This window comes from Tamandua tetradactyla, chromosome 6 (assembly GCF_023851605.1).
Source record: "Tamandua tetradactyla isolate mTamTet1 chromosome 6, mTamTet1.pri, whole genome shotgun sequence".
Lineage (NCBI taxonomy): Eukaryota > Metazoa > Chordata > Mammalia > Pilosa > Myrmecophagidae > Tamandua > Tamandua tetradactyla.
The window spans coordinates 56,066,092-56,093,937 of NC_135332.1; the positions used below are offsets into that span (position 1 = coordinate 56,066,092).

At 49.7% G+C, this 27,846-nt stretch overlaps 1 protein-coding gene across 4 annotated transcripts in view; it reads left to right on the forward strand.

Annotated features, from left to right (window-relative positions):
• Nucleotides 1–258: 258 nt before the first annotated feature.
• Nucleotides 259–27,846, forward strand: part of SGSM2 (small G protein signaling modulator 2) — a 38,371-nt gene continuing 10,783 nt past the window's right edge. The window contains exons 1-13 of one of the 4 annotated variants that reach the window (XM_077165514.1): nt 259–411; nt 3,864–3,939; nt 21,990–22,152; nt 22,445–22,606; nt 22,835–22,902; nt 23,000–23,145; nt 23,439–23,573; nt 24,106–24,227; nt 24,623–24,690; nt 24,975–25,135; nt 25,265–25,391; nt 26,935–27,069; nt 27,207–27,332. In XM_077165514.1, the coding sequence (XP_077021629.1) occupies nt 355–411; nt 3,864–3,939; nt 21,990–22,152; nt 22,445–22,606; nt 22,835–22,902; nt 23,000–23,145; nt 23,439–23,573; nt 24,106–24,227; nt 24,623–24,690; nt 24,975–25,135; nt 25,265–25,391; nt 26,935–27,069; nt 27,207–27,332 (1,546 nt within the window). In that variant the 5' untranslated portion in view covers nt 259–354. Of the gene's footprint in view, nt 412–3,863; nt 3,940–21,989; nt 22,153–22,444; nt 22,607–22,834; nt 22,903–22,999; nt 23,146–23,438; nt 23,574–24,102; nt 24,228–24,622; nt 24,691–24,974; nt 25,136–25,264; nt 25,392–26,934; nt 27,070–27,206; nt 27,333–27,846 lie in introns of all 4 variants that reach the window. The other 3 variants (XM_077165513.1, XM_077165515.1, XM_077165516.1) reach the window with 3 other exon arrangements.

Genomic DNA, 27,846 nt, shown 5'->3' on the forward strand with positions numbered 1-27,846 from the left:
TGACAGCGGCCCGAGTGGCGCGCTCCCGGGCCGGTCACCCCTAGGCGCGCGCAGCCTACCCCCGCCCCGAACCCCCCCCGCCCGCCCCGTCGCTGATTGAACTCCCCCACACACCTCCCCGGCTGTGGGAAGGGGACGGGCCAGTCGCCTGACGTCTGTGCAGGGCTCGGAAGATGGCTGCGGAGCCGAGCACGGGGCAGTGGTTGCGGCGGCGGCGACGGCGGCGGGAGGGGAGCGCGGCGGACCCGGGCTCCGCCTGGCGCGTGAGGCGCTGAGCCGACAGGCGCGGAGGAGGCGAGGGCGCGCCGGAGGTTTGAGGGTCTTCGGCGCCGCCTCCCCGCCACTCGCCGCACCATGGGCAGCGCGGAGGACGCAATCAAAGAGAAACTGCTGTGGAACGTGAAAAAGGAGGTAAAGTCGAGGCGAAGACCCCGGAGGGGCTTAAGCCCTGGCCGTGCGGCCCAAGGAGCGGATACGTCGGCGCCCACCCCTGGGCACCGGCGCTCGCGGGCCCTGACCTGGGTCGGGCGGGGGCGGCGTCCGGGACCCACTGCGGCTCGCGCCCTGCTCCGGGATTGGGGGCAGAGCCCCTCAGCCCAGGGAGCTAGGCCGGAGCTCCCGGGCGTGTTTGTTCCGCGGTCCCGCAGCTCCCCGCCCTGTGACGGCAGCAGCTTGGGAGACCGAGGTCGGGGGAGGGGTGGCAGTGATTTCTGGAGAACCCTAGCTGCCCATTCAATGCCTGCTCCACCTGGGAGTGGGCGGGATTCTACTCGGGTCTCCTGTGGCGTTGAGCCGTGACTTGGGTGGGGGGGGGGTGGTGGTGTCTTAGCTCTCCCGTTTCTACAACCCTCCTCCAGCATCCCTCTGGGACCTGAGTCGTGGCTGCCGGAGGGTTCGTCTCGGCTCATCTCGCCGTTTCTCCCTCCACGCCCACCTCCTACCCAAGGATCAGTTTTGTTTTGTTTTGTTTGAAAATGGGTCTTAGGACCCGATTGTTTCCCCTTTTTAAGGCAGGCCCCCCAGGGCAGGAAGAATCCTTCCCTCTACTAATCCTGTTTATACCTTGACTCTGCTCCAGAGCTCATTTCAGTGGGGGGTGGGGGGTTGTTGCCCCCTTGTGAATGACTCACCCAGGTACTGGCGCTAGCAAGCTCAAACCCGCAGAGTACATTAGAATAGTTAGGCCTTGAATAGGAGTCTTGAGCTCTTTCCCCCACTTGCCTCTTTAGCCATCGTCCTCCAGATGTGAACACTCCATGAGGGAAGGGCTGGCTGTCTTGTGCTGTATGCACTATCCATTGCCTGGCACATGGTAGGAACTTAGTGACTGTTTGGTAAACAGATACGCTGATGTTGGAGACTGCAAGGCATGGTGGGAAAGCATAAACTTTGGAATAGGCTAGGCCTAGCTCTGTGTGACCTTGAGTAAGTTACTTAACCTCTCTGAGTTTCCGTTTCTTCATCTCTAAAATAGGGATAATGATATCAACTTCATATCTAAAAGCTCACAGTATTCGTACCTTTATACCTTACTAGAGTTTCAGGAATGGGGAAGGTGTGGGGTTCTGACAAAATCCTATAAGTCTCCAGGTGGTTCTCCTGCACGAACATGGCCTAACCCTGGACCCTAACATTTGCTCCTAACCCCTCCTTGGCAAAGATACTGTCACCTCTCCAGCTGTGTGTGAAAATCTCCATGAGACCTTCACTGTGAAGTGGCCAAAGAGGCTTCTTAGACCAAGGATATATCAAATCAGTACTCGAGCTTCAACTCTGCCCTCCATAAGAGAAAGAGAAATATCTATGCTTAGCCTCAGGAAGGAAGCAGTCTAGTGTCAGAGACTTAAACAAATGGTATAAATAAGAGCAAAAAAAGTAACTGACCCCAAACAAGGATTGCTGGTGTGATCCAAAAATTTGGGGTCCTGTCAGGGATGATAAGAAAGATTTTTGAGGAGACAATTATTTTTCAGTCCCTGGAAGGCCTGTCTACTCCAAGAATGATTCCTAAACAAATGTGAGAAATGTCCAGAATATGCCACCGCTATGTATCTAGCCTGACAAAGGTTGACCTGCTCTGAACTCAAAAATTTTCCTGCTACTCTTCAGAGCTTAAAAAATTCTGATTTCAAGAGAAACATACCCTTTCCTCTCTTATAAGTAGGGATAATTGGAGGCAGAGCAGGCCTTTCACAAAGGACCTCTGGCATAATTCTAGGGGCATCTAAGTCAATAATCTGCCCACCAGCCTGCCCCAGACCTTTGAGTTGTGAAGTTGTACTCCGTTTAAAGTATGCACCCCTTGGGAAGTAATTTAGAAAGCTATTAACAGTTTTGCGTGTATCAATCAATCAAAGTCCATTTTATCTAACTGCTAACCATGGACAGTATTTAGCAGAGAGAAGACTCCTGGTCCTTCTTCTCTACTCCCCACACTTTAGAGGGTCTACCACTTTCCAAAACTGAATAGCTCTGGCTAAAGGGCCTTGGGAGGCAGGACAGCATCGGGACATTGAATTCCTTGCCAAAAGAATGGCAAAGATGAGCTCTGCCCACACCTTATTTTATCTGTTCTTTTATGCCAGGATTGAGGTAATCCATCCCTTTAATCTCCAGTATTAGTATCTGTTTCCTGGCATCTCTGCTTCAGGTTCCCCCAAAAGTGCTCAGCTTAATTGTTGGGAACAACTAGACTTTCATACACTGCTGGTGGGCGTGTAAATTGGTACAACAGCTTGGAAGAGCAATTTGGCAATATCTGGTAAAGCTAACTATATGCACACCCCACGATTCAACAATTGCATGCCTAGAAATACAAATCCAAAGAAATGCATATGTATCACCAAAAGACTTGTCTGTAATGTTCATGGCAGCATTATTCATAACAGCCCCAAACTGGAAACTAACCAAACACCCATTCACTGTGGTGTGTTCACACTCTGGAACACTCTACAGCAACGAGGATGAACAATAACACAACCAAATCTCACAAGCACACAGGGGAGCAAAAGGAACCAGTCCCAAAACACTACACACTGTGTGCTTGCATTTATAAATACTACAAAAAACAATGTTAGGAGTCAGGATCATAGGTACCCTTGAAGAGTGGTGGCTGGAAGGGAACGTGATGAGGCAGGGGGAGATTTGGGGTGCTGGTCATGGTGTTTCTTGAGCTGGATGCTGGTTTCAAAGGTGTTTCCGGTTTGAGAACCTTCATCAGCATGAATAGTTATATGCCTTTTCTGCATGTTTAATATTTGTCAGTGAAAAAGCTTTTTTAAAAAGAGTGCTTGCTTAAAGAAAGGACGGTGTGACTGTCCACCCCTCAAGGGTATTTGGAAATTTTTCCATCCAGGTAAGAACACCAGGGTTTTAGAACCTGGATAAAAAGAAACCTGGGCTTAAGAGCATGTGGAGAGTGTGGCTGAGACCTGGACAGACCTAACCCCTAACCTTAGCAAAGGGGGAGAAAAGGAGGGGCAGGTTGTTTATCTACAGCTTGTACTGAGACAGTTTGTTCCTAAAGTACAGTGTGTATGCCCAGAAGCCTTTCTCCAGCTGAGTACAGATGAGCAAACAGCATCCTCTCCCTCTTCTCCCCGGTGTGCATGTCCACCTGGGCTGGAAGTTCTGCACAATTGATTGGTGGTTTTATGGTACCTCTTTTCCTGGTTGCCTCTCCAAAAGGCTTGGCACAGTCCATGCTGAAGAAACTTTGCTTCCCTATCCTTATCATTCACTATCCTTATCATTCACTCCACGTCTGTCTGAACCCGGACCAGGAGGGCAGAGCCAGAGTATTTACTTGCACAGAGGCCTTTAATCAGGGGAAAAAATTAACAGTGCTGCTCATTTGTCCACAGGTGAAGCAAATCATGGAGGAGGCTGTCACCAGGAAGTTTGTGCATGAAGATAGCAGCCATATCATTGCTCTGTGTGGTGAGTGAGTGACTAGGGGATGGTAAAGGTGGGACTGGACTTAGTACTGAGGACACTGCCTTGGGTCCAGGGAAAAATGAGTCCTCAGGTTTAGTAGTCAAAGTAAACTTGGGACTATGCAATCTCTTTGGGCTCCATCCTTGTCCTTACAGAATCGATCTCCAGAGCCCAGAATCTGTATATTTTTAGTTCTGTAGGACAGTAATTCTCAAATTATAGTATGCCTCAGAATCACATGTTAAGATACAGATCCTGGGCCCCAGCCTCAGAGTTTCTGATTCTACTAGGTCCAGAGTCAGGCCTTAAAATTTGGATTTCTGACAAGTTCACAGGTGAAGCTGATGGTGCTGGTCCAGCAGCCACACTTTGAGAACCACTGCCCTAAGTAGTTTGGATTAGGAAACCACTGCTCTGATTTATTCTTGCTTTAGCTTTGAGGAAGTATTTGTGTCCTCTAGATGCTTTCTACACCACTTCTGCTTTCTTATTAATCACACCTGTTGCCTCATCATCCCAACACTCCAAGCACTTGATCAAATGCAGGACATGAATGTGAGATAGGAGAGCTAGCCGATACCTTCCAGCTTCAGAAAGAATAAAGTCCATAATAAACCACTGCTTCCACCTCAACATGAAGACTTTTGCCTTTGTAAGAGCAAATCTATTTCTACACATAGCAGAATTTTCTTGGATTTCCAGGAACTTGGCCTTCCTCTCAACTACCTTTCTGAGGACTCAGGAGCCACTTGCAATCTCTGTGTTGTTTTCTGTGGCCTCTGACCTTGGTATTTGAAATTGAAGGAAGGGGAGGTTATACATTTCTGAGGGGAAGGAATGAAAAGAGCAGATAAGGGACAGGATGCTTTTGGATGAGAGTGTGGTAAGATAGAGCTGCTCTTCCCAGCCATCCTTCAACAAATACTCACCAAGGGTCCACCATGTGCCTGATTCCATTTTCAGTGCAGGTACACGGTAGTGACAAGATGGACAGTCTCTGCCCTGGGGCTTGCATTCTGCTAGGTAAGGCAGACAGAAAACAAATTGCACGAATAAATATATAATTTAGTAAGAGGTAGTGAAAGGAGCTATGAAGAAAAATAAGGCAGGCAGATGGTAGAGGGTGATCAGGGTAGAGGCAGCAAGTGATAGAGCCAAAGAAATTGATTTGGGTTTGAACCCTGGTGCCCTACTTACTTCTTGTTATTTGGGTTTTTTGGGGGTGGTGGTGCATGGTCTGGGAATCAAACCCAGGTCTCCCGCATGGAAGGGGAGCATTCTACCACTGAACCACCATCTGCTTAATTCTTAAGTCATCTTGGACCAGTTTCTTAACTTTTGTCACCTTCAGGTTCCTCCTCTGAAAATAGGGAGATGTGTCCCATCTCAAAGACTTTTTGTGGGAATTGAGATAATTCATGTAAATGTTCCTAGCTTGGAAAATGCCTGTCTTTTCCTGTCCTTTAAATATTGAGGCCGAAGTTAGATTTTTGGGGGGTTTGAGTTTCCTCCATCTTCCTTATAGGTGAGTTCCCCCAATTCTTTGAGATTATGTAGTATTCCCCGGCTTACAAGGAGGAGTCTGATCGTACGTTCACCATATCTTTTCTCTGGCAGAACCTATGTGGGGAGGATGGTGGGGGGTGGGGGATAGGAAGAGGATGCCAGTCTTACAAGTAGCTTTACAGCGTGTTAGAACTCAGCTCCTTTCCACCTGTGCCGTGTTCCCCTGACTTCAGCCAGTGTCTGTCATTGTCACCAGAAGGGCTCTGCTGATGGCCCTAATTGTGCCTGGCTTGGTGAAAATAGAACAAAATAATACAAACAGCTTGTGCATGGGCGCTGCATGTGGGCGGCCCTGGGGGAAGGAGGAAAAAGGGGCTGGGGGAAGAGAGGCAGAGAGAAAAGCTGTGGGTGTCCCCTATTCAGGCCAGTGAGGGTGAGAAACAGCTGTCACCTCTCCTCTGATCAATCCAGGAGCCCCCAGGAAGCAGTAGGGCCTTTACTTTTGTCTCCTGCCTTGAAGCCCAGGGCTCTTTCCACCAGACAGGGCTGTCACACTCTAAAGGAATGATCTTTTGGCTTTCAGCTGGTTGTAGTTGCTGAATCAGAATATGGGTCCCCAAGTCTCCAGGGTTCTAAACTCAGCCCAGGAGCAAAAGGAGCTCTGTTTAAAGGGCTGTATCCTCTCTTTCTGGGTTCCTCAGGCGATGCCTAAGTCCATGAGTGCAAGCATAAATGCCTGCAAGTTTAGACAAGAAAGCACACCAGGGAAGCCAGTGGGAGACAGGAGGCAACTAAGTGATCTGCCCAGTGCTTGCCCTGTCTGCCCTGTGAGCTCCTGCAGGAAAGCAGCTCAGGCTTGCCATGGCTTCTGTTTCATTCTGAGAAGCCAGAAGTCTGGGTTTTAATAGAATATTTCCCAAATTTTAAATGCTGACAACTAATTCTCATTTAGAAAAAAAAAAAAAAAACGTGGGTCAAACAAAACGTTTCTGGAAACCACTGCCAGTTTACTTCCTGTGCCTGGGAATGTGCTGAAAAGCAAGAGTGGCCTACAGTGTAAAGTTCACTCAAGCTGGGGCATCTGAGACCCCTGGAAAAAGGAATCCTTAAGCTTTGTCAAAGTCAGTGATCATGGTGAGGGAAATCTCAATTTGGACTTAAAATAAGGTTGTTTTAAAGCAGTGGTTATCAGCCTTCTTTTTCTGCTTCTGAGGCAGTCACGGGCGTTATGCTGGAATCCTAATCAGGGTTCTTGGGGGCAGGGTGGGAGGGAATAGAAGGGTATTGATCAAAAACTGCATGACCTTGGCATTTGGAAACTCTGACATGCCAGTTTCCCTCACCACCTTGCAGAATGCTCAGAAATGCATTTTTAGCCTGAAGTAGATCTAGTCTTACACCACGGCTTACTGTTGCCCCAGCTGCATCTGGAATCCCTCTTTGTATTGAAGAAAATGGGTGTAGGGAGAGTGTGCTGACAAAAAAAGAGCAGTGTGAAGTCTGTGGCGCTGGACTTACCCTGAAGTGACCACATTCTCTAGGGTCCTGGGTACCTGGGCTCTGCCCTGGAGACCTTGACCTTGTCAGAGGAGGGCTAGGATATGACTGGAAGGGCATGGCCTCACTAGATGGGCTTCTCTGAGCTTCTTTATAATACTGTCATTTGAGCCCCAAACACAACCTTCTTGGAGAGCCTTAGAAATGGGACTCTGGGACAAACCCAGGGAAGTTGCCAGCAGACGCTCCCACCACAATTCCTATGACCCAGGGGGAGGGGTTGAACACCCAGAACTGGCAAGAAACATGCATTTGCTGTGTGTTCGCTGTGGTTTTCCTAAACCTGTCTGTCCAGAAGCCAATCGCTCCTGCCGGCGGAAACTGTGAAGCTTTGCTGGCAAAGGAGACTTGGCGGGGGGGTGGGGGAGGTGGGGGGATGGGGAGGGGCTTCTGTATGTGCGGTTCCTCCTCCCACAGAGCCTTGCTGAGGTGCTGCTCTGACAGGATGGGCCCTGAGCCCCACCCCCACCCCATCCCACCCCACCCCTGGGCAGGGGATAGGGACCTGTGTGACTGCCCCCTCCTGCTGGCAGAGAGTGGGGTTTAGAGAATAAACCCTAAACCCACCACTGCAGGAGAGGGTTCTTTGATCAGTCTCCTTTTATTATGTAAAGTTTGCATCTTGCTCCATAATATGGTCTTTGAAATTTTTATTTTAATGTAAATACTTACAGTTGAATCAAATTGAGGCTTCACGTTTTTTTCACTGTGACCTCATGAACCCCTGGCTTCCCCCTCTTCTGGAGGAGAAAGTAGGTGCCTTTAACTCAAGATCAGGGCAAAACAGCAAATTGTCCCAAGTTTCACCCTTGAACTCTGTATTCATAATAGTAATGTATATGCTTAAGAGGGCACAATTGCTCCCTTCCCATCAAGGGATCCGAGGTCATTTTGACATCAACCCATGTGCCTTGGAGAAGCAGTTGTTTCTCTGAGGTCTGCTCACCCTTCCTCGCTCACTCCCTTGCTCGCTCAGTTGCTCAGGGTCTGGGAATGCCTTCCTCCACCTACTCCTATTTGTTCTATTCTGATTTGGCTCTGAGGTCGGATTTTAACATTTGGTGGGTAGAGTGGGTTTAGGAAGCCCACATAGAGTCTGCTCACCTCAGAGAGCAGGTTCTTAAACTCCTAAATGTCTCTTCTCCCCAGAGGCATTGAGGGTGGGGCCCAGGCCAGACCAGGCAAACCCCACCCTCTCCAGATGGGTCCACCTGAGGGTTGCTTTGGGCGAGGATGAGCCCTAATGGGAGCCATGGGTGAAATCTGTGGAGCTGGGAGTAACGTCAGGGCTTTATTAACCAGCTCCTTGTTGCTAAGCAGCTTTTATTAGCAAGGAAGGTCTGCCCTGCTAGGAACTCCTTCAGGGAATAACAAGGAGATGCTAATGGGCTCGGAGTGCAGCAAGTGCTATGGAAGGCTTGCATCCCACCTGGGATAGAGTTATTTCAACACATTCTGAGATTCAGGCACAATCTGAGATTCAGGCAGTTTTTAGCTAGTCTCTTCAGTAAAAGGGATTCCCTTCTCTCTTCTTCCCTCTGTTACCAAATGAACAGCTCACTCTCCATTTATCTGTCTGTCGCCTTTTATCTGGAAATGATCAAGATGGAAGGGCTCTGGGAGAGCTGATTCTCCTGGCGCTGCCTTGGGCATGGCTGAGGGCACATGGTTGTGGTAGCTGGCCAGACCTGGGTTCACATCCTGACCAAATTGCTAAGTGTGTGTCCATGGCCACTACTCAGCCTCTCTGAGCTAATCCCAGAAGGTCAGTGTGAGGATTGAAAGCATGATGCAGGCAGAGCACATATCATGGAGCCTGGTATGCAGTAGGCACTTAATAAATGTTACTGTGTCATCACCACCAATGACATCCTACTTTGTTTTTGAAAGTGACCTTACACCATTCCCCATAAATTCTCCTAGAATCTTCAGAATCCCACCAGGGAACCCCTGTTTCTGGGAGTTTGCAGCATCTAGACAATCTAAGAAATTTGAACCATGACTATATTAGTTAGGGTTTTCTAAAGAAACAAAATTGACAAGAAATATTTGTAAATATAAAATTTATAAAATTGTCTCACGTAACTGTGGGAACGTAGAGTCCAAAATCCATAGGGCGGGCTGTGAAGCTGATGATTCCGATGGAGGGTCTGGATGAACTCCACAGGAGAGGCTCACAGGCTGAAGCAGGAAGAGAACCTGTCTGTTTTGAATCCTCCTTAAAAGGCTTCCTGTGATTATTTTAAGCATCACTCATTAAAGAAGACACTCCCTTTGGCTGATTACAAATGGAATCAGCTGTGGATGCAGCCGACATGCTCATGATTTAATTCTATGAAAACCATCCTCATAGTAGCCAAACTTGCCCAACCAGACAAACAGGTACCACCACTTTGGCCAAGTTGACACATGAACCTGAGCGTGACTAGCCCACCTCTTATCAGCTTGGCAGCTGTACTCATCACCTTAAACCATACCTAATTTCTAAATAGAAAACAATAAAAGACATTTTTCCCCCTCCCTTAACAATACTCAACTGTTCTGCATATAACTGGAAACACATTAAATCTCTCCAGAATGGGGTACAAGTCCTTGGGTAATATTCATTCTTAAATTTGATTAAATCTTACAATTTAAATAGTATGACATGAACAAAACAGCATTACAGTCCTCATTTCTGATCACAAGGTCATAGTTCATATTTATCACTACCTTCTTCCACTACCCATTCCGTGTTCCCTTTATCCTCAGCAAGCCCTTCAGCTGGTCGTGGTTCTTCGCCTGGTGGGGTGACCCAAACCTTCATTCCTGAAGTTTCAGAGCCATTGGTAGTCCTGCCTGGATTGGGTTGTTGCAGTTTTCCATTGATTTTAATCACAGGGCATAGTAGTACCAAAAGACGCCCTAGGGGATCTCCTGTATTCCAGGAAAACTCTCCTTTACCTCCATTGTGTAGTTGTAGTCCTATTTCCCCCTGATAGTCAGGGTCAATCACCCCAGCCAGTAATGTAATCCCCTTCTTAGCTTCTTGATCCAGGGGCATGAATAGCCCAGAGTGACCAGGTGGCATTCTTAGATTCCAGTTCAGTGGAATCATTGTTGTTTCTCTTGGTAGAAGCACTCCCCCTTTTGGAACTAAAACCTGTAGACCAGCAGAGCTCAGAGTCACAGGGACAAGAAGCAAAAATTTTCCTAATGGATCACTAGGGGTAATAGTGAGTGGTGCCACTCCCGTTTCCACCCCTTGGTTTCTGGACCCATGGATCCTGGCTATGGGAGAAACAGCACCATACTGCAGATGCTGATTCAGAGCATATACAGGTTCCTGGAAAACATTACCCCAGTCCTTCAAGGTATTGCCACCTAAGTGGCACAGTAATTGAGTTTTCAAGAGGCCATTCCACCGTTCTATCAATCCAGCTGCTTCTGGATGATGGGGAACACGGTAAGACCAGAGAATTCCATGAGCATGTGCCCATTCCTGCACTTCATTTGCTGTGAAGTGTGTTCCTTGATCCGAAGTAATGCTATGTGGAATACCATGACGATGGATAAGGCATTCTGTAAGCCCATGGATGGTAGTTTGGCAGAAGCATTGCGTGCAGGGAAAGCAAACCCATATCCAGAATATGTGTCTATTCCAGTTAGAACAAATCACTGCCCTTTCCATGAAGGGAGTGGTCCGGTGTAATCAACCTGCCACCATGTAGCTGGCTGGTCACCTCGGGGAATGTTGCCATATCAGGAGAGTGTAGATCTCTGCTGCTGGCAGATTGGGCATTCAGCAGTGGCTGTAGCCAGGTCAGCCTTGGTGAGTGGAAGCCCATGTTGCTGAGCCCATGCATAACCTCCATTCCTACCACCATGACCACTTTGTTCATGAGCCCATTGGGCAATGACAGGAGTTGCTGAGGAAAGAGACTGACTGGTATCCACAGAATGGGTCATCTTATCCACTTGATTATTAAAACCTTCCTCTGCTGAAGTCACCCTCTGGTGCTCATTCACATGGGACACAAATATCGTCATGTTTTCAGCCCATTCAGAAAGATCTATTCACATACCTCTTCCCCAGACTTCTTTGTCACCAGTTTTCCAATTATAGTCTTTCCAAGTCCCTGACCATCCAGCCAAACCATTAGCAATAGCCCATGACTAATATACAAGCGCACCTCTGGCCAGTTCTCCTTCCAAGGAAAACGAACAGCCAGGTGCGCTGCTCGAAGTTCTGCCCACTGGGAGGATTTCCCCTCACCACTGTCCCAGAAAGGGGTTGTAGTGCTGCAGCTGTCCACTTTCGGGAGGTACCTACATATCATGCTGAACCATCTGTAAACCAGGCCCGAGTTTTCCCTTCCTCAGTCAGTTCACTGTAGGGAAATCCCCAAGAGGCCATAGCTGTGGTCTGGGAAAGAGAAGGTAATATGGCAGGAGTGGAGACCATGGGCATTTGGGCCACTTCCTCATGTAAGTTACTTGTGCCTTCAGGACCTGCTCTGGCCTATCTCGTATATACCATTTCCATTTTATGATGGAGTGTTGCTGTGGACGCCCAACTTTATGGCTTGGTGGGTCAGATAACACCCAGCTTGTGAAAGGTAACTCAGGTCACATGGTAACTTGGTGGCCCAAGGTTAAGCATTCAGTCTCTACTAAGGCCTGGTAGACCAAAAGCCATTTCTCAAAAGGAGAGTAGTTATCTGCAGCAGATGGTAAGGCTTTGCTCCAAAATCTTAAAGGTCGGCATTGTGATTCTCCTATAGGGCCCTGCCAAAGGCTCCAAACAGTATCTCTATTTGCCACTGACACTTCCAGTACCATTGGATCTGCTGGATCATATGGTCCAAGTGGCAGAGCAGCTTGTACAGTAGCCTGGATCTGTTGCAGAGCCTCCTCTTGCTCAGGTCCCCACTCAAAATTAGCAGCTTTTCTAGTCACTTGATAAATGGGCTGGAGTAGCACACCCAAGTGAGGAAAACCTTGTCACCAGAATCCAAAGAAACCAACAAGGCGTTGTGCCTCTTTTTTGGTTGTAGGAGGGGCCAGATGCAGCAACTTATCCTTCACCTTAGAAGGGATATCTCAACATGCCCCACACCACTGGATACCTAGAAATTTCACTGAGGTGGAAGGCTTCTGTATTTTTGTTGGATTTATTTCCCATCCTCTGACATGCAAATGCCTTACCAGTAAGTCTAGAGTAGTTGTTACTTCTTGCTCACTAGGTCCAATCAACATGATGTCATCAATACAGTGGACCAGTGTGATGTCTTGTGGGAGGGAGAAACGATCAAAGTCCCTGTGGGCAAGATTATGACATAGGGCTGAAGAGGTTATATACCCTGAGGTAGGACAGTATAGGTAGCAAAGTATATTGCTGGCCTTGCCAGCTGAAAGCAAACTATTTCTGGTGGTCCTTACTAACAGTTATTGAGGAAAAAGCATTTGCCAGATCAATAGCTGCATACCAGGTACCAGGGGTTATACTGATTTGCTCAAGCAATGATACCACATCTGGAACAGCAGCTGCAATTGGAGTTACCACCTGGTTGAGTTTACGATAATCCACTGTCATCCTCCAAGACCCATCTGTTTTCTGCACAGGCCAAATAAGGATGTGGTGGGAATCACCACCCCTGTATCCTTCAAGTCCTTAAGAGTAGGAGTAATCTCTGCAATCCCTCCAGGAATCCGGTATTTTTTCTGATTTACTATTTTTGCTGGGTAGGGGCAGTTCTAGTGGCTTCTACTTGGTCTTTCCCACCATAATAGCCCTCACTGCATGAGTTAGAGAGCCAGTGTGGGAATTCTGCCAGTTGCTCAGTATGTCTATTCCAATAATGCATTCTGGAACTGGGAAATAACTACAGAATGGGTCTGGGGCCCCACTGGACACACTGTGAGATGAACCTGAGCTAAAACTCCATCGATCACCTGACCTCTATAAGCTCCCACTCTGACTGGTGGACCAGAATGATATTTTAGGTCCCCTGGAATTAATGTCACTTCTGAACCAGTATCTAATAATCCCTGAAATATCTGATCATTTCCTTTTTCCCAATGTACAGTTACCCTGGTGAAAGGCTGTTGGTCTCCTTGGGGAAAGCTTGGAAGAAGATTAACAGTATAAATTTGTGGCAGTGTAACAGGGTTCTCCCCCAAAGGAACCTGGCCTCCCCTTCATTCAAGAGGCTCTGGGTCTATAAACTGTCTCAAGTCTGAAAGTTGATTAAGGGGCCATGACTCTGTGATTTTGTGATTCAAATTAGACTTCTGTTCACTTGACCTAGAACTCTTTTGTCAATATAGCTCAAACAAGAATTTAATAGATTGACTATCTATTGTATTTCTAGATACCCCATGATTTACTAGCCAACACCACAAATCTCTGTGAGTCAGATTATTCTGACTCCTTGCTTTGGGTTTGCTGTCTCTTATAATAGCCACGTCCACCCTGTCTTTGGCTATTAAGTGCTGCCACCTGGCTTCTGCCAACTTGGGATCTGCTCATCCCCATTGTGTTTAAGGATTCCAGCTCATTGACAGCAGTTCCTACAGTAATATCTGACCCACAGAGAAGTGCAGCTATGGAGCTCTTCAGGGATGATGACGCTAGTCTCACAAATTTATTTCTCATTGTTCTGGTAAAAGGTGCATCCTCCGGACATTCCTGGGGTGTAAGAGCAGGCTTTGCATGATAAATCCACACTAACATTCCAATCTCTCTAAGCCTCTGGATCACCTCATTTACATTATACCGGGGTAGTTCTGGCATTTCAACCTCAGGTAATATTGGCCACCTTTTGATACATGTTTCAACCAACCATCCAAACAAACTGTTAATGCCTTTTCTAACCCCTCGAGTTACAACATTGAATACAGAATCTCTGTTTATTGGGCCCATATCAATAAATTCAGCCTGATCCAGCCTTATATTCCTCCCACCATTATCCTACACCCTTAAAATCCATTGCCACACATATTCCCCTGATTTCTATCTATATAAATTGCAAAACTCAACACAGCTCTTTTGGAGTATAATGTACTTCCTCATGTGTGATACTTTATACCTCACCTTTAGGGACCTGTTGGGACTTTAGTCTAGTTATAGGCCTGGAAGAAATGAGGGGTGGTGGGGATGGGCAATGAAAAGAATTAGAAGTATCTTCCAAGCCATTTGCTTTAGGGCCTTCATTTGCAGTTTGATCTGGTGAAACAGGATTAATCACTCTAGGGCTAATCCCTTCAGGAGGAGGTTGGGTGGTCAGCTCCTCAAGGCAGGCTGGAGGTGAGATGGCTATGTCCTCAGGGCAGACCATTACAGGGTTATCTAGAGAAGACTCAGCATGACCTAAGGTTTCAACCTCTCCACCGACATCATTATCAATCCGTATATCACCATCCCATTTTTCAGGGTCCCACTCCTTTCCAGTCAATGCCCTCACTTTAACAGCAGACACCATGCAAGATTTAGATTTCAGTTTACATTTTAAAGTTACTGCTCTAACAGTAAGATTCTGAGTTTGATTCTCAGAGATCTCAAGTCCATAGACTACAGGAAATAAGATTTTCCTTCAGGACACTCATAGAAACGTTTACATCCTAAGGCTTCTCATTTGAAGCCTTTAGCCCATCCCTTTCACTCATTAATGTATACAGTATATCTAACAACAGCCAGCCAACATTTCTATATCTCCTATTTCCACAAAACTCCATAAAGGTGTCAAAAACTGTCCCCCAGAGCCTGGCTTCGTATGAGCAAAGCATTAGAAGAATAGAACGGTGGTATTTTGACTATCTCTTTTGCCAACTCACTCCATGGATTGGCAATGTCTTTCTGATTATGGGCATCAGAGACCTTAGTGCCTTTGAGTCTAGTCAGAGTAGAAAACCATTCATAAAAATCCATTTTTAAGGTTCTGTTTCTTAAGAACCACTCCTGGTACCAAGTTGTATTAGCTAGGGTTCTCTAGAGAAACAGAATTGACAGGAAATATTCATAAATATAAAATGTATAAAAGTGTCTCACATAACCGTGGGAACGTAGAGTCCAAAATCTGTAGGGCAGGCTGTGAAGCTGACAATTCCAGTGGAGGGTCTGGATGAACTCCACAGGAGAGGCTCGCTGGCTGAAGCAGAAAGAGAGCCTTAAAAGGCTTCCAGTGATTAGATTAAGCATCACTCCTTGCAGAAGACACTCCCCTTGGCTGATTACAAATGGAATCAGCTGTGGATGCAGCCAACATGATCATGATTTAATTTCATGAAATGTTCTCATAGCAACAGACAGGCTGGTACTTGCCCAGCCAGGCAAACAAGTACCACCACCTGGCCAAGTTGACACATGAACCTGACCATGACAGTGACTAAATATTTGATTCTATTTAAGAACTATTATTAATTTTGCATGTGATAAAGGTACCATGTCATGCTTTTTAAGCAAGTCCTTATTTTTTAGAGATATACACAGAAATATTTATAAATATAAAATGTCTGATGTCCAAAATTTGCTTCACAGTAGTGCAAGGGTAAAGAAAAAAGTGTTTGGAGGTGGTACAGCTGAAACAAGATTGGTTATGATTTGAAGTTGCTTATGTTAAGTGATAGGTACATGGGAATTTGTTACACCATCCTCTTTACTTTTGTAGATGTTTGGAATTTTCCATAATAAATATTTAAAAATAAATAGGGAGAAGGAAATGGAGCTAGCCATTTTAGACAACTTTCTTGAGAAATTTTGCATAAAGGGGAGCAAATAAATGAGGTAATACCTGAAAGGGGATGTATGGGTTAAGGAAGATGTTGTTTTAAGTTGGAGAAGTCGCAGGATGTTTGTTTACAAATGGGACATATCTAATAGGGAAATGATTGAAAATACAGGAAAAGAAGAGGGTCATTTGGTGGGGCATTGTCCTTGAGAAGGTAAAGAGGGGCTGGGATCTAGTGCACACATAGAAAGGTGTGTTCACAGGGACAGGAGGGAAGAAGGCAGGGAATGAACATGAAGCGCAGGGCAGAAAGGGATTAGAGTTGGCTTATCTGCCTTCAGTTACTGGGCAGTAGTCAAGGCACCCTTTGCATAGCTGTGCCTTTTAATCATCTAACAGCCATTGAGGTGATATCTGTTGTTTGCTCTAGTTGCAGCTGAAGCTCAGAGAGGTTTAGTGGTTTGCCCAAGGTCAAACAGCTATTAAGGATAGGTGCCAGGGTTTGAACCCACTTCCTGTCTTGTCCAAAGTCTGTGCGGCCCAAGAATAGGTTGATAGTAAAGCCTACTGGGGAAGGAGACTGGAAATGCTGGGGCATGGAGGAGGAGCTGGCTTTCGTGGAGATACAGCTCAGGTCACTGAACAGTGAGCCTATGGTGTCCAGAGACACTCTGGGAGATGGTGGGTCCCTCCCCGAGCTCGGCGAGTATGTTTACCTCTGACCATGGCATGAGAAGCTGGCACTGGCCTGCTTCCCTGGGAAGCCACCCTGGAGGCTGTACATGCTGACCCTGACCTGCATCCTCAGCAGGGCGAGGAAGATGTATTCATGTAGTGGCAATTGCATTTCTTTCACTTGCTTGATTCCGGAAAATCAGAGCAACCCTTTCTCCTCCCAAAGTCTAGATATGAGTGTTGCTTTCTTGTTTTAGGGGTTAAGTAAGGCTGAATGTCCCCCAAAGCTGAAGCAAACAGCCAGCATCACCAGTACAGACCAAGAAAAAAATGTAACCTAGTTACCATAGAAATGCTTCCAGTGGAGGCAGCCAGGGAAGCCGGGAGGAGACCGGATGATGGCTCCTTTGCTCCTGCCACCGCAACTAGCTACAGAGGAAACATGTACTTCCTCTGGCAATGGAGTAAACATACCTCTCCCCTGAGCTTCTACTTCAGAAAAGGATGCCCCTCCCACCCATTCCTTTCTCTCCCGGGAGCCTGCTCCTCTCCCTGCAGTTTTGGCCTACATATCACTGACAGGGAACAAGTTAGATGAATATGGGCCTGCACTTCTCTGAGTGGTGTCCAGGGTCCAAACCAGCCGCCTGTGGGTGGGCCCTACCCCAAGCTCTCCTCACCTGGGTTGACTATGGCAACTACGACAGAAGTCCCCCAGTGTGCAGATGTTAGCTGGTAGAAAAGGGTGAACTGAGCCCAAGGTAGGGGTGCAGGGTACGTTTGCCACACTCCCTCAACTCCCATTCTCCTCCTGGCTCAGAGGGGCTCAAGCATTCTTTCAGGATGTGCTGACCTGGCTGAACTGGGACTAGGCTGCCGTAGGTCGTCCATCTATTGAGCACAACTTTAAATGGACATGCACCTGAGAGCCAGGGTAGTAATGGGGAGCCCTTGCAGAACCAGACCTGTTTCTGAGGTCCCTGGGCAGAGTGAGGACCCTTTCCCAACCCTGCAGCATGTCCCAGGCAGACACTGACTTTAGGCCATTTTCAGCAGGTTCCTGAGATATCTAAGCCTGTCCCAACCCACTGAATTGTTTCTCATTCACCTAATGCTACCCTAGCGGAGCCCAGATTCTCCTCTTAGGGACAGGGTAAGGGTAAGGGAATGAAACCATTAGGGAGACCCTGTTTACTGAGGGAGCCTGTGAAGGAGTGGGTGCCCACCGCACAGACCCAGCCCTCTTGGGTTTTGTGAGTTCTGATTCACCCCAGAATGGAGAGAATTTGGTGTCATCTCATGATGAGAACCTATGGTATCTGAGTTTGATAGTCACTTATTCATTTTATTATTATTATTATTTTGGATTGGAAATATATTTACATGGATCGAAACCAAAAACTATATGAAAAGGTTTACAGTGAAAAGTCTCACTCCCTTCCCTTACCCCATTTACCCACTTTCTCTCCACTTACCAATTCCCACACAGATTAACCTCTTTTTCCCCTTGTGTAACCTTCCAGAGTCTTATATACTAATTAAAAAATCATATTGCTTATTTATCCCCACTATATGGGAAGGTTGCATATAGCCGTACTCTTTTGTACTTTGCTTTTGAAGGTCTTTCTGTTTTTAGTTCCTAGAGAACAGCCTCATTATTTTTCAGAGCTGTAAGTTATTCTGTTGTGTGCATGTGTCATATTTATCTAACCTGTCCCCTATTGGTGACATGTGGGTGCTGCTATAACTGAGTAATCTTGTGTGCAGTTAGAGCTACAGAATTCCCAGGAGAGGGGTTCCTGGGTCAGCAGTTATTTGCCATATTGCTTGTGCCAGGTCACCTTCGTGGGGGTACACCAGTCAGCACCCCCCACTCTCCACTCAGGAGAGGAGTCTAGAACCTCCCAGTCACCTTCTGCCTCTGTCTTAACAAAGGCTCCTTCATTCTGAATTGGGCCCTTTGGAATGGTTAAATGGGGGTGGGGGGGGGGGTGGGAGAAGGATTGCATTAGCACTTGTAGTCTCTAGCCCCATTCGCATTTAAGTCCCACAGCTTAATGAACTTTAGGGGCACGTCAGAGGCTGGCTCTGAGGAGAGAGTCCCAGGGTTAGTCTGGGCCTGTGGTTCCCAGCCTTTCCCTGGGAAGACAATGCCATTATCAGGTGTTTGTGGGAGGAATGGGGTGGGGGGTTGTCCACAGCAAGGCACCAGACTTAAAATAAGTTATGCTCTTGTCCACTCAGAGTTGCAGTTCTTGAGACTTGCTGTCAGTGGGATGGAACAGGATGACAGGGAGGTTACCCCTGGGCTCCTCTGACCACCATAACTCCATAACCAGAAGACCAGGTGGGGCATGAAGAGAATTATGCTTGTTGAGTCATGTTCCTGTTTCTCTGTTTTGATTCATTTGCCCAAGCCTTTCCAGTGGCCAAAACAGTGGCCAAAACAGTGCTGATTTTTATTAAATAATTAGCACATGTTTTTCCATATGAAATTGACCTAATGATGACAGGACTGCCTCACCCTTGTCCTGGTGCATTCAGAGTGGCTGTAGATGGTGCCGAGACCCCACATACACCAAGACCCCAATTACTGGGATGGGGGTCCTGAGGCCTTTACAGCTGGGGTCTAGGGCCCAGACAGCCTGACTATAAGGGGGATGTGCTCAGCTAATTTGGGGCCTAAGCCCTTATGGGTGTCTCTGGCCATGATTCTTAACCCCGGGGAATGGGGTCAGGGTAGGGGATCCTGGGAGGAAGGAGAGGAAGGCCCCAGAGTTCTCCTGCTTGGTGCCCTGGGTCCCTAGTCAGGGGAGGCGAAGAGGTGCCAACCTGCCTTCTACCTGGGAAAGGCATTTGACTGCTCCCACTCAATACTGTCTGTGAGACGTCCTTCCTGGGGACCGAGGGCTAGAAGGAAGGTTTGACATTTTTGCTGATGGCTCTGTATGTTTGTCTGCATCTCCATGAGTTTTGATCGGTAGGGATGTCAGGGTTTCTGCTCAGAGCAGGGTTTCGTAAACATTTTTGGGGGTTGGGTGCCCCTTTTAGAAACTGAAAGCCATTTAAGCACTCACCCAGGCATGCCAACAATTTTGCACACAATTTTAAGTGTTCTCAGAGGGGGACACCCAGTGGTAATGGGGAAATACAGGGGTAGTTTTGAAAAGTCACTGAACAAGGAACCCATACAACCACTGAGTTAAGAATAAAAGGCCATTTATTTGCTTGGAAAGTAGAATGATAAGAGAGATTTCTCCTTCCCTAGACATTGCCTGGCACCTTGCCTGGGGTTCACAAAAGGTACTTAAGGACAATGGATGGGCAGGGGGTCAGGGCGGGATGTTTGAGCTTCTCTTATTATTCCCTACTTGCAGCAATTGCTGAGGTATGCCGCCCCGTTCACCCCAGAGAACCCCCCTACCTGGACTCAGGCTGGGAGAGAGTAGTTGAGGCTGAGCAGGTTGGGAATGCTGTGCAGCCATTCCTGCTCCCCAGCCTGACTGCATTTGCAGTCACCAGGGGAAGGTGGGAAGGCTAATGACTCATTATCCCAGCAATTAGTCACATCACCGAGGCGCATGATTCCCTGCAGAACTGCTGCCACCTGCTGCCACTCTGGTCCTGTTCAGGACTACTCTCCCAGCTCTGGATGCGGAGGGAGGGGGTGTCATCCCCAGGAAATGGTCATCCCTTTCCCCCAGGTGTACACTTGTAGTTGCAGCAGCCCCAGGACCAAAAGAAGAAGAATGGGACGAAAAGCCACTCTCCTGTACACCCAGGGCCACACAGACCTCCAGACCGTGGAGATAAATCTGTGGATGCTTAAGCCAAAGATCCCGCCACATGCCCCATACATACATGATGCAGGTGTAGACATACTTGTCTACATGTATGTGTGTGCGTTTGACATGAGCACACCATGAAGGAAAGGCTGCGTCTATAAAGTCAAGTCCTCCAAGATGTGAGCAAGGAAGAGCACATAGGAGGCCCTCAGGAGAGGGTGTGACCCTGCCTTGTCTCCTTCCACCTGAGGACCCTCCCACTGAGCCGGTGGTTCTCCAGGCTGGGCCCCAAGGACTCTCTCTCTCCAACGACTTGATTTCAGTCCAAGAGAGGGTCAAGCAAACTCCTTGATAGCATAGCAATGACTGCCTGTCACTTAATACAAATGAAGGCAAAAGAACAGGTGAGAAACTAATTTTCAGTGATTATTTCCTAAGTCCAGGTCCCCTATCCTAACATCTCTAGGAAAAATAAACTGGACAGGTCCTCAGTTTCCCCATTCCTAAGACAGTGGCCATCTCCACCCACCTCAGGGGCCGTCTGTGATTCTCTTTTCAATGTATCCCCACCAGGAGAGGTCTCGCAAACACTCAGCTCTGACAGGTTATCCTTAGAACACTAAATGAACAAAAAAGTGGTGAGGAATTGGGAACCAAGGTGGACCAGGTGCCTTCTGAGTACCAGACTCTGTGCAGGGCATTTTACATACTGCATTGCATTTAACATTTCACACCAATCCTAAGAAATATTATCCACATTTCATGAATGATAAAACTGAGGCTCAGCTTTAAGTCACTGACCCAAGTTTCCCAGAGTTAAATAGTGGCCCAGCCGAGATCCTGATCCTGTTCTGACCCCCATCAGCAGGCTGTCATCAGTCTGTGTGTAAAGAACACCTGGGAAGTTAGGAGAACATGCGCCACCCCTTCCCCCCCTTTTAAATACACAGTGGCATTATGAATTGAGGAAAAGGCTTGGGCCAGGGTTTGGGGCCCTAGGTCCTGGTTCTGGCTCTGCCACTATGTCACTGTAATCAAGTGCCTTCCCCTTTCTCCTTCCTCACTTGTCACATGATCACCTGGGCTTTAATAATGGTCCAGCCCCTCTTCCCCCCCACATATACTTGCTAACATTTTAGAGTCTGTACATGCCCAGGACAATGCCCTCTTCTCCTCTACCAAGCCTTTCTTTCTTTCCTTTGGAGTCCATCTATAGTCAGGAGGTTTCAGGGGGGAAAGTCATCCTGGCCCCTAAAAACATGAATGAATGAAGGGAAGACTCCCAGCATGAGAAATGGAGATCTCCTCCCACTCCAGGCTGCTCGGCTCATCAATAATTCAGGGACCGCTGTCAGACCTGGTCTTTTCAGCGGCTTCATCAATATTTCAGCTCCTTCTCCAGAGCCCTGTTTCTTAGCAACCACATCAGCCATGCTCTCCAGGAGGGCTGCTGGACGGTAGGCCCTGGCGTCCCTCATCCTGCAGGTCCATCCATGTTTTCCATCTGCTGTGGTCAGGGGGGCCTTCATGGCCCCCCAGTGACGATACCACAGAGGAAGCATATACATTTTAGATGACAGGCCTGGAAGGGCTGGCTGAGCCTGTTGAAGGCCCCTGCAGAGCCACCTGGCAGGGGCAGAGGGGTGAGGAGGGGGGTTTTGGGTGGTGGTCAGGCTTCCCCAGTTTATCCTTCTGGCTTATGTGAATCTGTGAAGCCCTCCACTTGCCCCTTTGCCTCTCTGTAGATGTGAAGGAGAGGGAATGCTGTTCCCTGTGGCCCCCTTTTGCCCAGGCTCAAGTGCTGTTTCCCTTTGCGGCCCAGGTGCGGTGGAGGCTTGCCTCCTGCATCAGCTGAGACGTCGGGCCGCTGGCTTCCTGCGCAGTGATAAGATGGCAGCCCTGTTCACCAAGGTGGGGAAGACATGCCCAGTGGCTGGGGAGATTTGCCACAAGGTCCAGGAACTGCAACAGCAAGTCGAGGGCAGGTGAGCCCTTGACCTGCCCCTCCCACCCAGCCCTACTGCCACTTGCACTTGGCATTTGCTACTTCCCAGGACAACCTGTCTAAAGGTTGGCTTCCTGGGCCCTTGTTTCTTACAGGGCCTGGGCAATGAGGGGGATCACAGCCTTGGGGGCACAAGGCCCTATCCCTGTCTCCAATTCCTTCCTGGCAGTCTTCTAGGCTTCCCTCTTCCCAGTGCTACCAGCTCCAGGGAGGCTCAAACCAGGGCTTGTTTATGGACTTTCACATGCCTGAAGACTGCCCCTCCTTTGCAGGAAACCCTCGGGGGGCAGCCAGGAGGCCCTGCGGAGACAGGGTTCTGCCAGTGGGAAGGCCCTGGCCCTCAGCCCGCAGGCCTTGAAGCACATATGGGTACGCACGGCGCTGATCGAGAAGGTGCTGGATAGGGTTGTGCAGTACTTGGTGGAAAGCTGCAGGTGACAGCCCCATCCCTCACCTCCCAAAAGGTCCTCAGCCCAGTCATCCACATATCTGACCATGCACCATAACCTGCACTAGGCACCCCACAAAACCTGCCCTTGTGGACTCATACCTTCCTGGGGACTGACATAAACTTGGTCTTTGTGGGGCACCCCTGCTCAGTGATCTTGATGGCCCTGAACTGAGTCTGGGAAACCCACCAGTCACCCCATCTCTCCTGGCAGCAAGTTCTACGAGAAGGAAGCTTTACTGGCAGACCCTGTGTTTGGCCCAATCCTGGCCTCTCTTCTAGGTGAGCGGGAGGACAGAGGCCCAGGAGAGGTCAGTGGTGGCTGAGGGGGCAACACTTAGGGAGCACGGTCAGGAGCCGGCTCTGCCTGTCTCCACAGTGGGACCCTGTGCCTTGGAGTACACCAAGCTCAAAACAGCTAATCACTACTGGACAGACCCCTCTGCAGATGAGCTGGTCCAGAGGCACCGGATCCGGGGTCCCCCAAGTCGCCAAGATTCCCCTGCGAAGCGCCCAGCCCTGGGAGTAAGTGTCCCTCCCCCAACCCCTGTGCTCACCCCTGTGCTCCTTTCAGGCCCAGGCCAAGTCTTGGAGATGCCCCAAGGTAGTGACCACCCCAGAAGAGCCTTTTCCCACACTGGCACCTACCAGGGGCACAGAACTGGTCCATGATGGAGAGCAGAGGGTGGCTGAGCACAATTTGGGGCCAGGAAGGTCCTTAAAGGTCAGCTAGAAAGGGTTGAGCATGAAAGCCTGAGGGTTCTCAGCTGTGAGGCTGAGTTCCAGAGGCCAGGGTTAAGTCATGACCTTCTGGGCAGATCCGGAAGCAGCATTCAAGTGGCAGTGCCTCAGAGGACCGGCTAGCGGCCTGCGCCCGTGAGTATGTGGAGTCCCTGCATCAGAACTCGAGAACACGGCTGCTGTACGGCAAGAACAACGTGCTGGTGCAGCCGGTAGGAAGGCTTAATACCCCTAAAGTCCCCATCCTCCCCTCATCTCCCTGATCCCCAGGCCCTTTGACTGGGACCCCTGCAGCCAGGTTGGTTCCTTTTGAAGGGACTTGAGCCAGAGGGAGAACAGCTGTCATCCCCCCACCTTGCTCATATGACTTGTTCATATGACTCATACCCAGCCCCGAGCTGGCGGGAGCCAGAGGTACCATCTGCTATGGCCCACTGATGGCCAGGCCATCCAGGAGTAGGACCAGCAGCCAGCAGGCAGGGTGAACACCTGGCTAGGTGTGGCTGGCCGAGGACGTGCCTGGCATCCAGTAGGCTGACAGGGCAAAGCTGCTAGCACCAGGCTAGCCAGGGTGGGGAAAGGCCCCTATCTGCTACATGGACCTTAAAAAGTCTCCCTGTCTTTCTGCCCAACCCCAGCCCAGGCCCCCATGATTATCTGTCTTGGCCTCACCTGCTCTTACCACTGTGGGAGCCTCAGCCCTCATTGTCTGTATCTTTTGGTGTGTCTCCTTGCTCTAAGAAGGAAGACATGGAAGCTGTCCCTGGCTACCTCTCCCTGCACCAGTCTGCAGAGAGCCTGACTTTGAAGTGGACCCCCAACCAGCTTATGAATGGCACTCTGGGAGACTCAGAGCTGGAGAAGAGGTGGGGAGTTTGGGACATGGTCCCAGGAGCCAGGGAAGTGAACCAGGGCTTGTCCCCCCACAGGGCAGGGCCATGGAGAGACCCAGCCTTCTCAGTGAGACAGACCTTACTCCTATCTAGTTGCCAAGAATGGCAAGGACAGGCCACCTGGTGAGACGTCCAAGCTCTCTAAGATTAAGCCAGGCCTGGGCATGAAGGTGTTTGCCTGAGCCAAGCACTAGGCAGCTGGCATTGCCATGAGGACAGCACTGGACTCTGAGGGCCATGGCTGGCTGAAGTTGCTTCTTGGCTCTGGGCCTTCTAAGCTTCAGTTTCGAGGGGTGGTGGAATCAGGAGATGACAAGGGCAGGAGGGAAGATCTGGGGACAAGGTGACACCCATCTGTTCCTTTCCAGCGTTTACTGGGACTATGCCCTGGTTGTGCCCTTCAGTCAGATCGTCTGCATCCATTGCCACCAGCAAAGTAAGCCTCCCCTGATCTGGGCACAGGGGTGGGAAGAGGAGAGAGATGCTGTCTTCCCAGCCATGAGCTGTATGCGGGGCCCCCGATACCTCATCCTCCTGCTGCCATCTCCTGGTAATAAGGCTCCTGGGCCACACTGCAGCCTGACTATCTCTCATATGCAGCCTGGGGAACCTGCCTCACAGAGCTGCAAAGGGCTGGCCAGCCACCTGGGTTGTGGTGACAGATGGGAGGCTTCAAGAAGCTACCTGGCCACAGCCTCACTGGGCCCATTGACCCCACAGAGAGCGGTGGCACACTCGTGCTGGTGAGCCAGGATGGCATCCAGAGGCCGCCACTGCACTTCCCCCAGGGAGGACACCTCCTGTCCTTTCTGTCTTGCCTGGAGAATGGGCTCCTGCCTCGCGGACAGCTGGAGCCCCCACTCTGGACCCAACAGGGAAAGGTATCCGAGGGCTTGGGAGGTTCCGGGGGGGCGGAGGGGGAATGTGCATGTGGGCTCTTGAGAAGCTTTGCATGGGACCTGGGATCGGACTCTGCCAGGACAGGCTGACCACCTGCTCGCCCTCCACAGGGGAAGGTGTTCCCCAGGCTGCGGAAACGCAGCAGCACCCGATGTCTGGACATGGAGGAGATGGGCATGGGGCGGGCCACCGACTACGTGTTCCGGATTATCTACCCGGGCCACCGGCACGAGCATAGTGAGTGTTCCAACCCCCACCCAGCAGGGAGGAGAGAGAGATACCCAGGGAGGCTGAGGGACGCTGGTAGGCTCTGCTGACCAGGCCAGGTTAAGGCAAGACGTTCATCATCTAGCTTCTACGATGGACCTTTTACCCACAAATCATCCCTCTGAAAAGTTGCTCTTCTACCAGGCTATCTTCTCCCACCTCTCTCTTCACCTCTTCTCCCCAAGACTTTTGTTTAGTAGATCCAGGCAGCGTTGCCATATTCTCCCATCATCCTTTCGTGCCCTGCCCCAGGGGGAAAAAAATGTAGAGACTAGAAATAGAAAGTAAAGAACTCTCCATTTCTCCCTGCCTGCTGCCTGGCCTCCATGGGGCAGCCTGGGGTAAGGTCAGGGCTTCCTGGCTGGTGAAAATTGTCTGCTGACCCCACCAGAGCCAGAGCCCTCCTTGGGCCGGCTGCTGACCACCCTACTTTAGCTTGAGTAGGGATGTTGCCTCAGAAGATCGAGACACTTGGTGCTCGAGCCTAAGGGTGGCTCACCCTGCTCCTGCTCTGGGCACACACTCCTGGGCCAGAGGAGACAGAGCGGTCAGTACCTACCACCCAGAAGTCTCCTTTTTGTTTGGAGTACGGCTGCCACCCACAGGTTTCTCTGGGCCGGATTCACTTTTCCTACAGATAAGGTCCGGGTGTTTTCCAGCCCAGATCATTTATTGTCAGCCAGGCAGCCTGCCCCCTAAACTGCCTAGTTTGTACCAACTCAGGAGAAGCTCAATACAACCCACAAATCATCTCCTTGGTAGGAGAGAGATCATCCAGACTACATATACAGCCATAGCTGGAGGACACAAGACGTGGGGACTCCCTCTGCCCCCTCGTGCCTGACAAGGAGCCATATCTTTTGCCAGGATGTGTCTGCAAAGCCGCATTTAAATGTGTCTGTCGCTTGGTTTAGATTATTCATTCTCTGCTACCCACCCTTGGCATTTCCCAAGTCTAGTCATTTCGCTGTTCAAGTACCACTTCCCCAGAGGGTGGGACAGGGCACAGCCAGGATAAAACCTAGATGAGTAGCTCAGGTCCTTGGAGTAGCTCCAGGAAAACACATGGAGGAGAAGACTGAATTTACTCTAGAGAGCGGGTCTGAAGAGTTGGCTCAGCATAACCTGGATGGGAGCTGAGGGATGATCAGGCCCTGTCTGCCAGCGTGGGGCCTGCCTTGCTCAGAACTGGGGGGTTTCAGAGCGACTGGGTGGGCCCACACATTTCCTTTCACCGCCCTTGCTCCCCATCTCATTTCTCTCTCTTCTGTTCTTCCTAAAGGGTCCTCCTCCAAGCCCCAGAGCTACCTCCCACCCCTTCACCTTTTCTATATCCCACCACCCCCAAATAAGTCATCAGAAGAGCTGTCAGTTCCCCCCCCAGTTTCCCCTCTTCTAGGCCCTGCAGGATCACGGTTCCCCATCTCCATTCCACTGGCCTCTAGGAGGGAATTGGGCCCTCTGCCCCACAGGCCCTCACGCCTCTGCCTCTCTCGCTGTTCTCTCCGAGCAGTCACTATTAACTACCACCACCTAGCGGCCAGCCGTGCGGCCTCGGTGGACGATGATGAGGACGAGGAGGATAAACTACACGCGATGCTGTCAATGATCTGCTCGCGGAACCTCACAGCTCCCAATCCGATGAAAGGTTTTTATCCCCCCTGCCCCACCTCGTTCCCCCCCCCCCCCCCACCACCGCTGGGCCCACCTGCCACACACCACAGGGGCTCAAACGGCAGTGTTGGCATTACGGGACTGGGACGCCAGGCAGTTCCCTTCCTTCAGGAGGCAGGTCAGAGAGGATCCAAAGGAGGCCGGACAGGCACAGGCTGGAAGCAGGGCAGATACGCAGAGCAGGCAGCGAGGAGAAGGCTTCCAGTCCCGAGAGGCAAGAGGAATCCCTGCTGACAGGTCTGGGATTACCCCCATTTCCTCATGGGGATCATGCTAGCAAACCCAAATCAGTGGTTTCTTTTCCTCATGCTAACTGGGAAGACCAGTCCCTGGGTCCTCTCTCCAAACCCTGACTTAATGAAAACAGGACAGAAGTCCCAGCCCCAACTGGGGCTGGGCAGGGTATAGGACAGTTAGTTCTGGGGCTCAGGAGAGGAGTCGGGGGCCACATGGAAAGAGACCCCTGTGTTCAGTTTTTCCAGGAGGTCAGAGAGCTCTGGCAGGCATGGGCTAGCGCTTTAGCATGAAATTCAGAAATATCTGCAGTGTGGTATCCACGCACGAGACACAGGCTTAGAGCATGGCAAGAATTCTTGTCCCAGATGTGCCCCTGATTGGCTATGTGATTTTGCGCAAGTTTTTACCACCCCAAAGCTCAGTTTCCTCATCTGTACCAGGTACTGGGCAAGGCACTGGGGACATGAGACAGTGGCCCCTGCCCTCACGTGCCCAGAGTGTACAACTGCAGAGA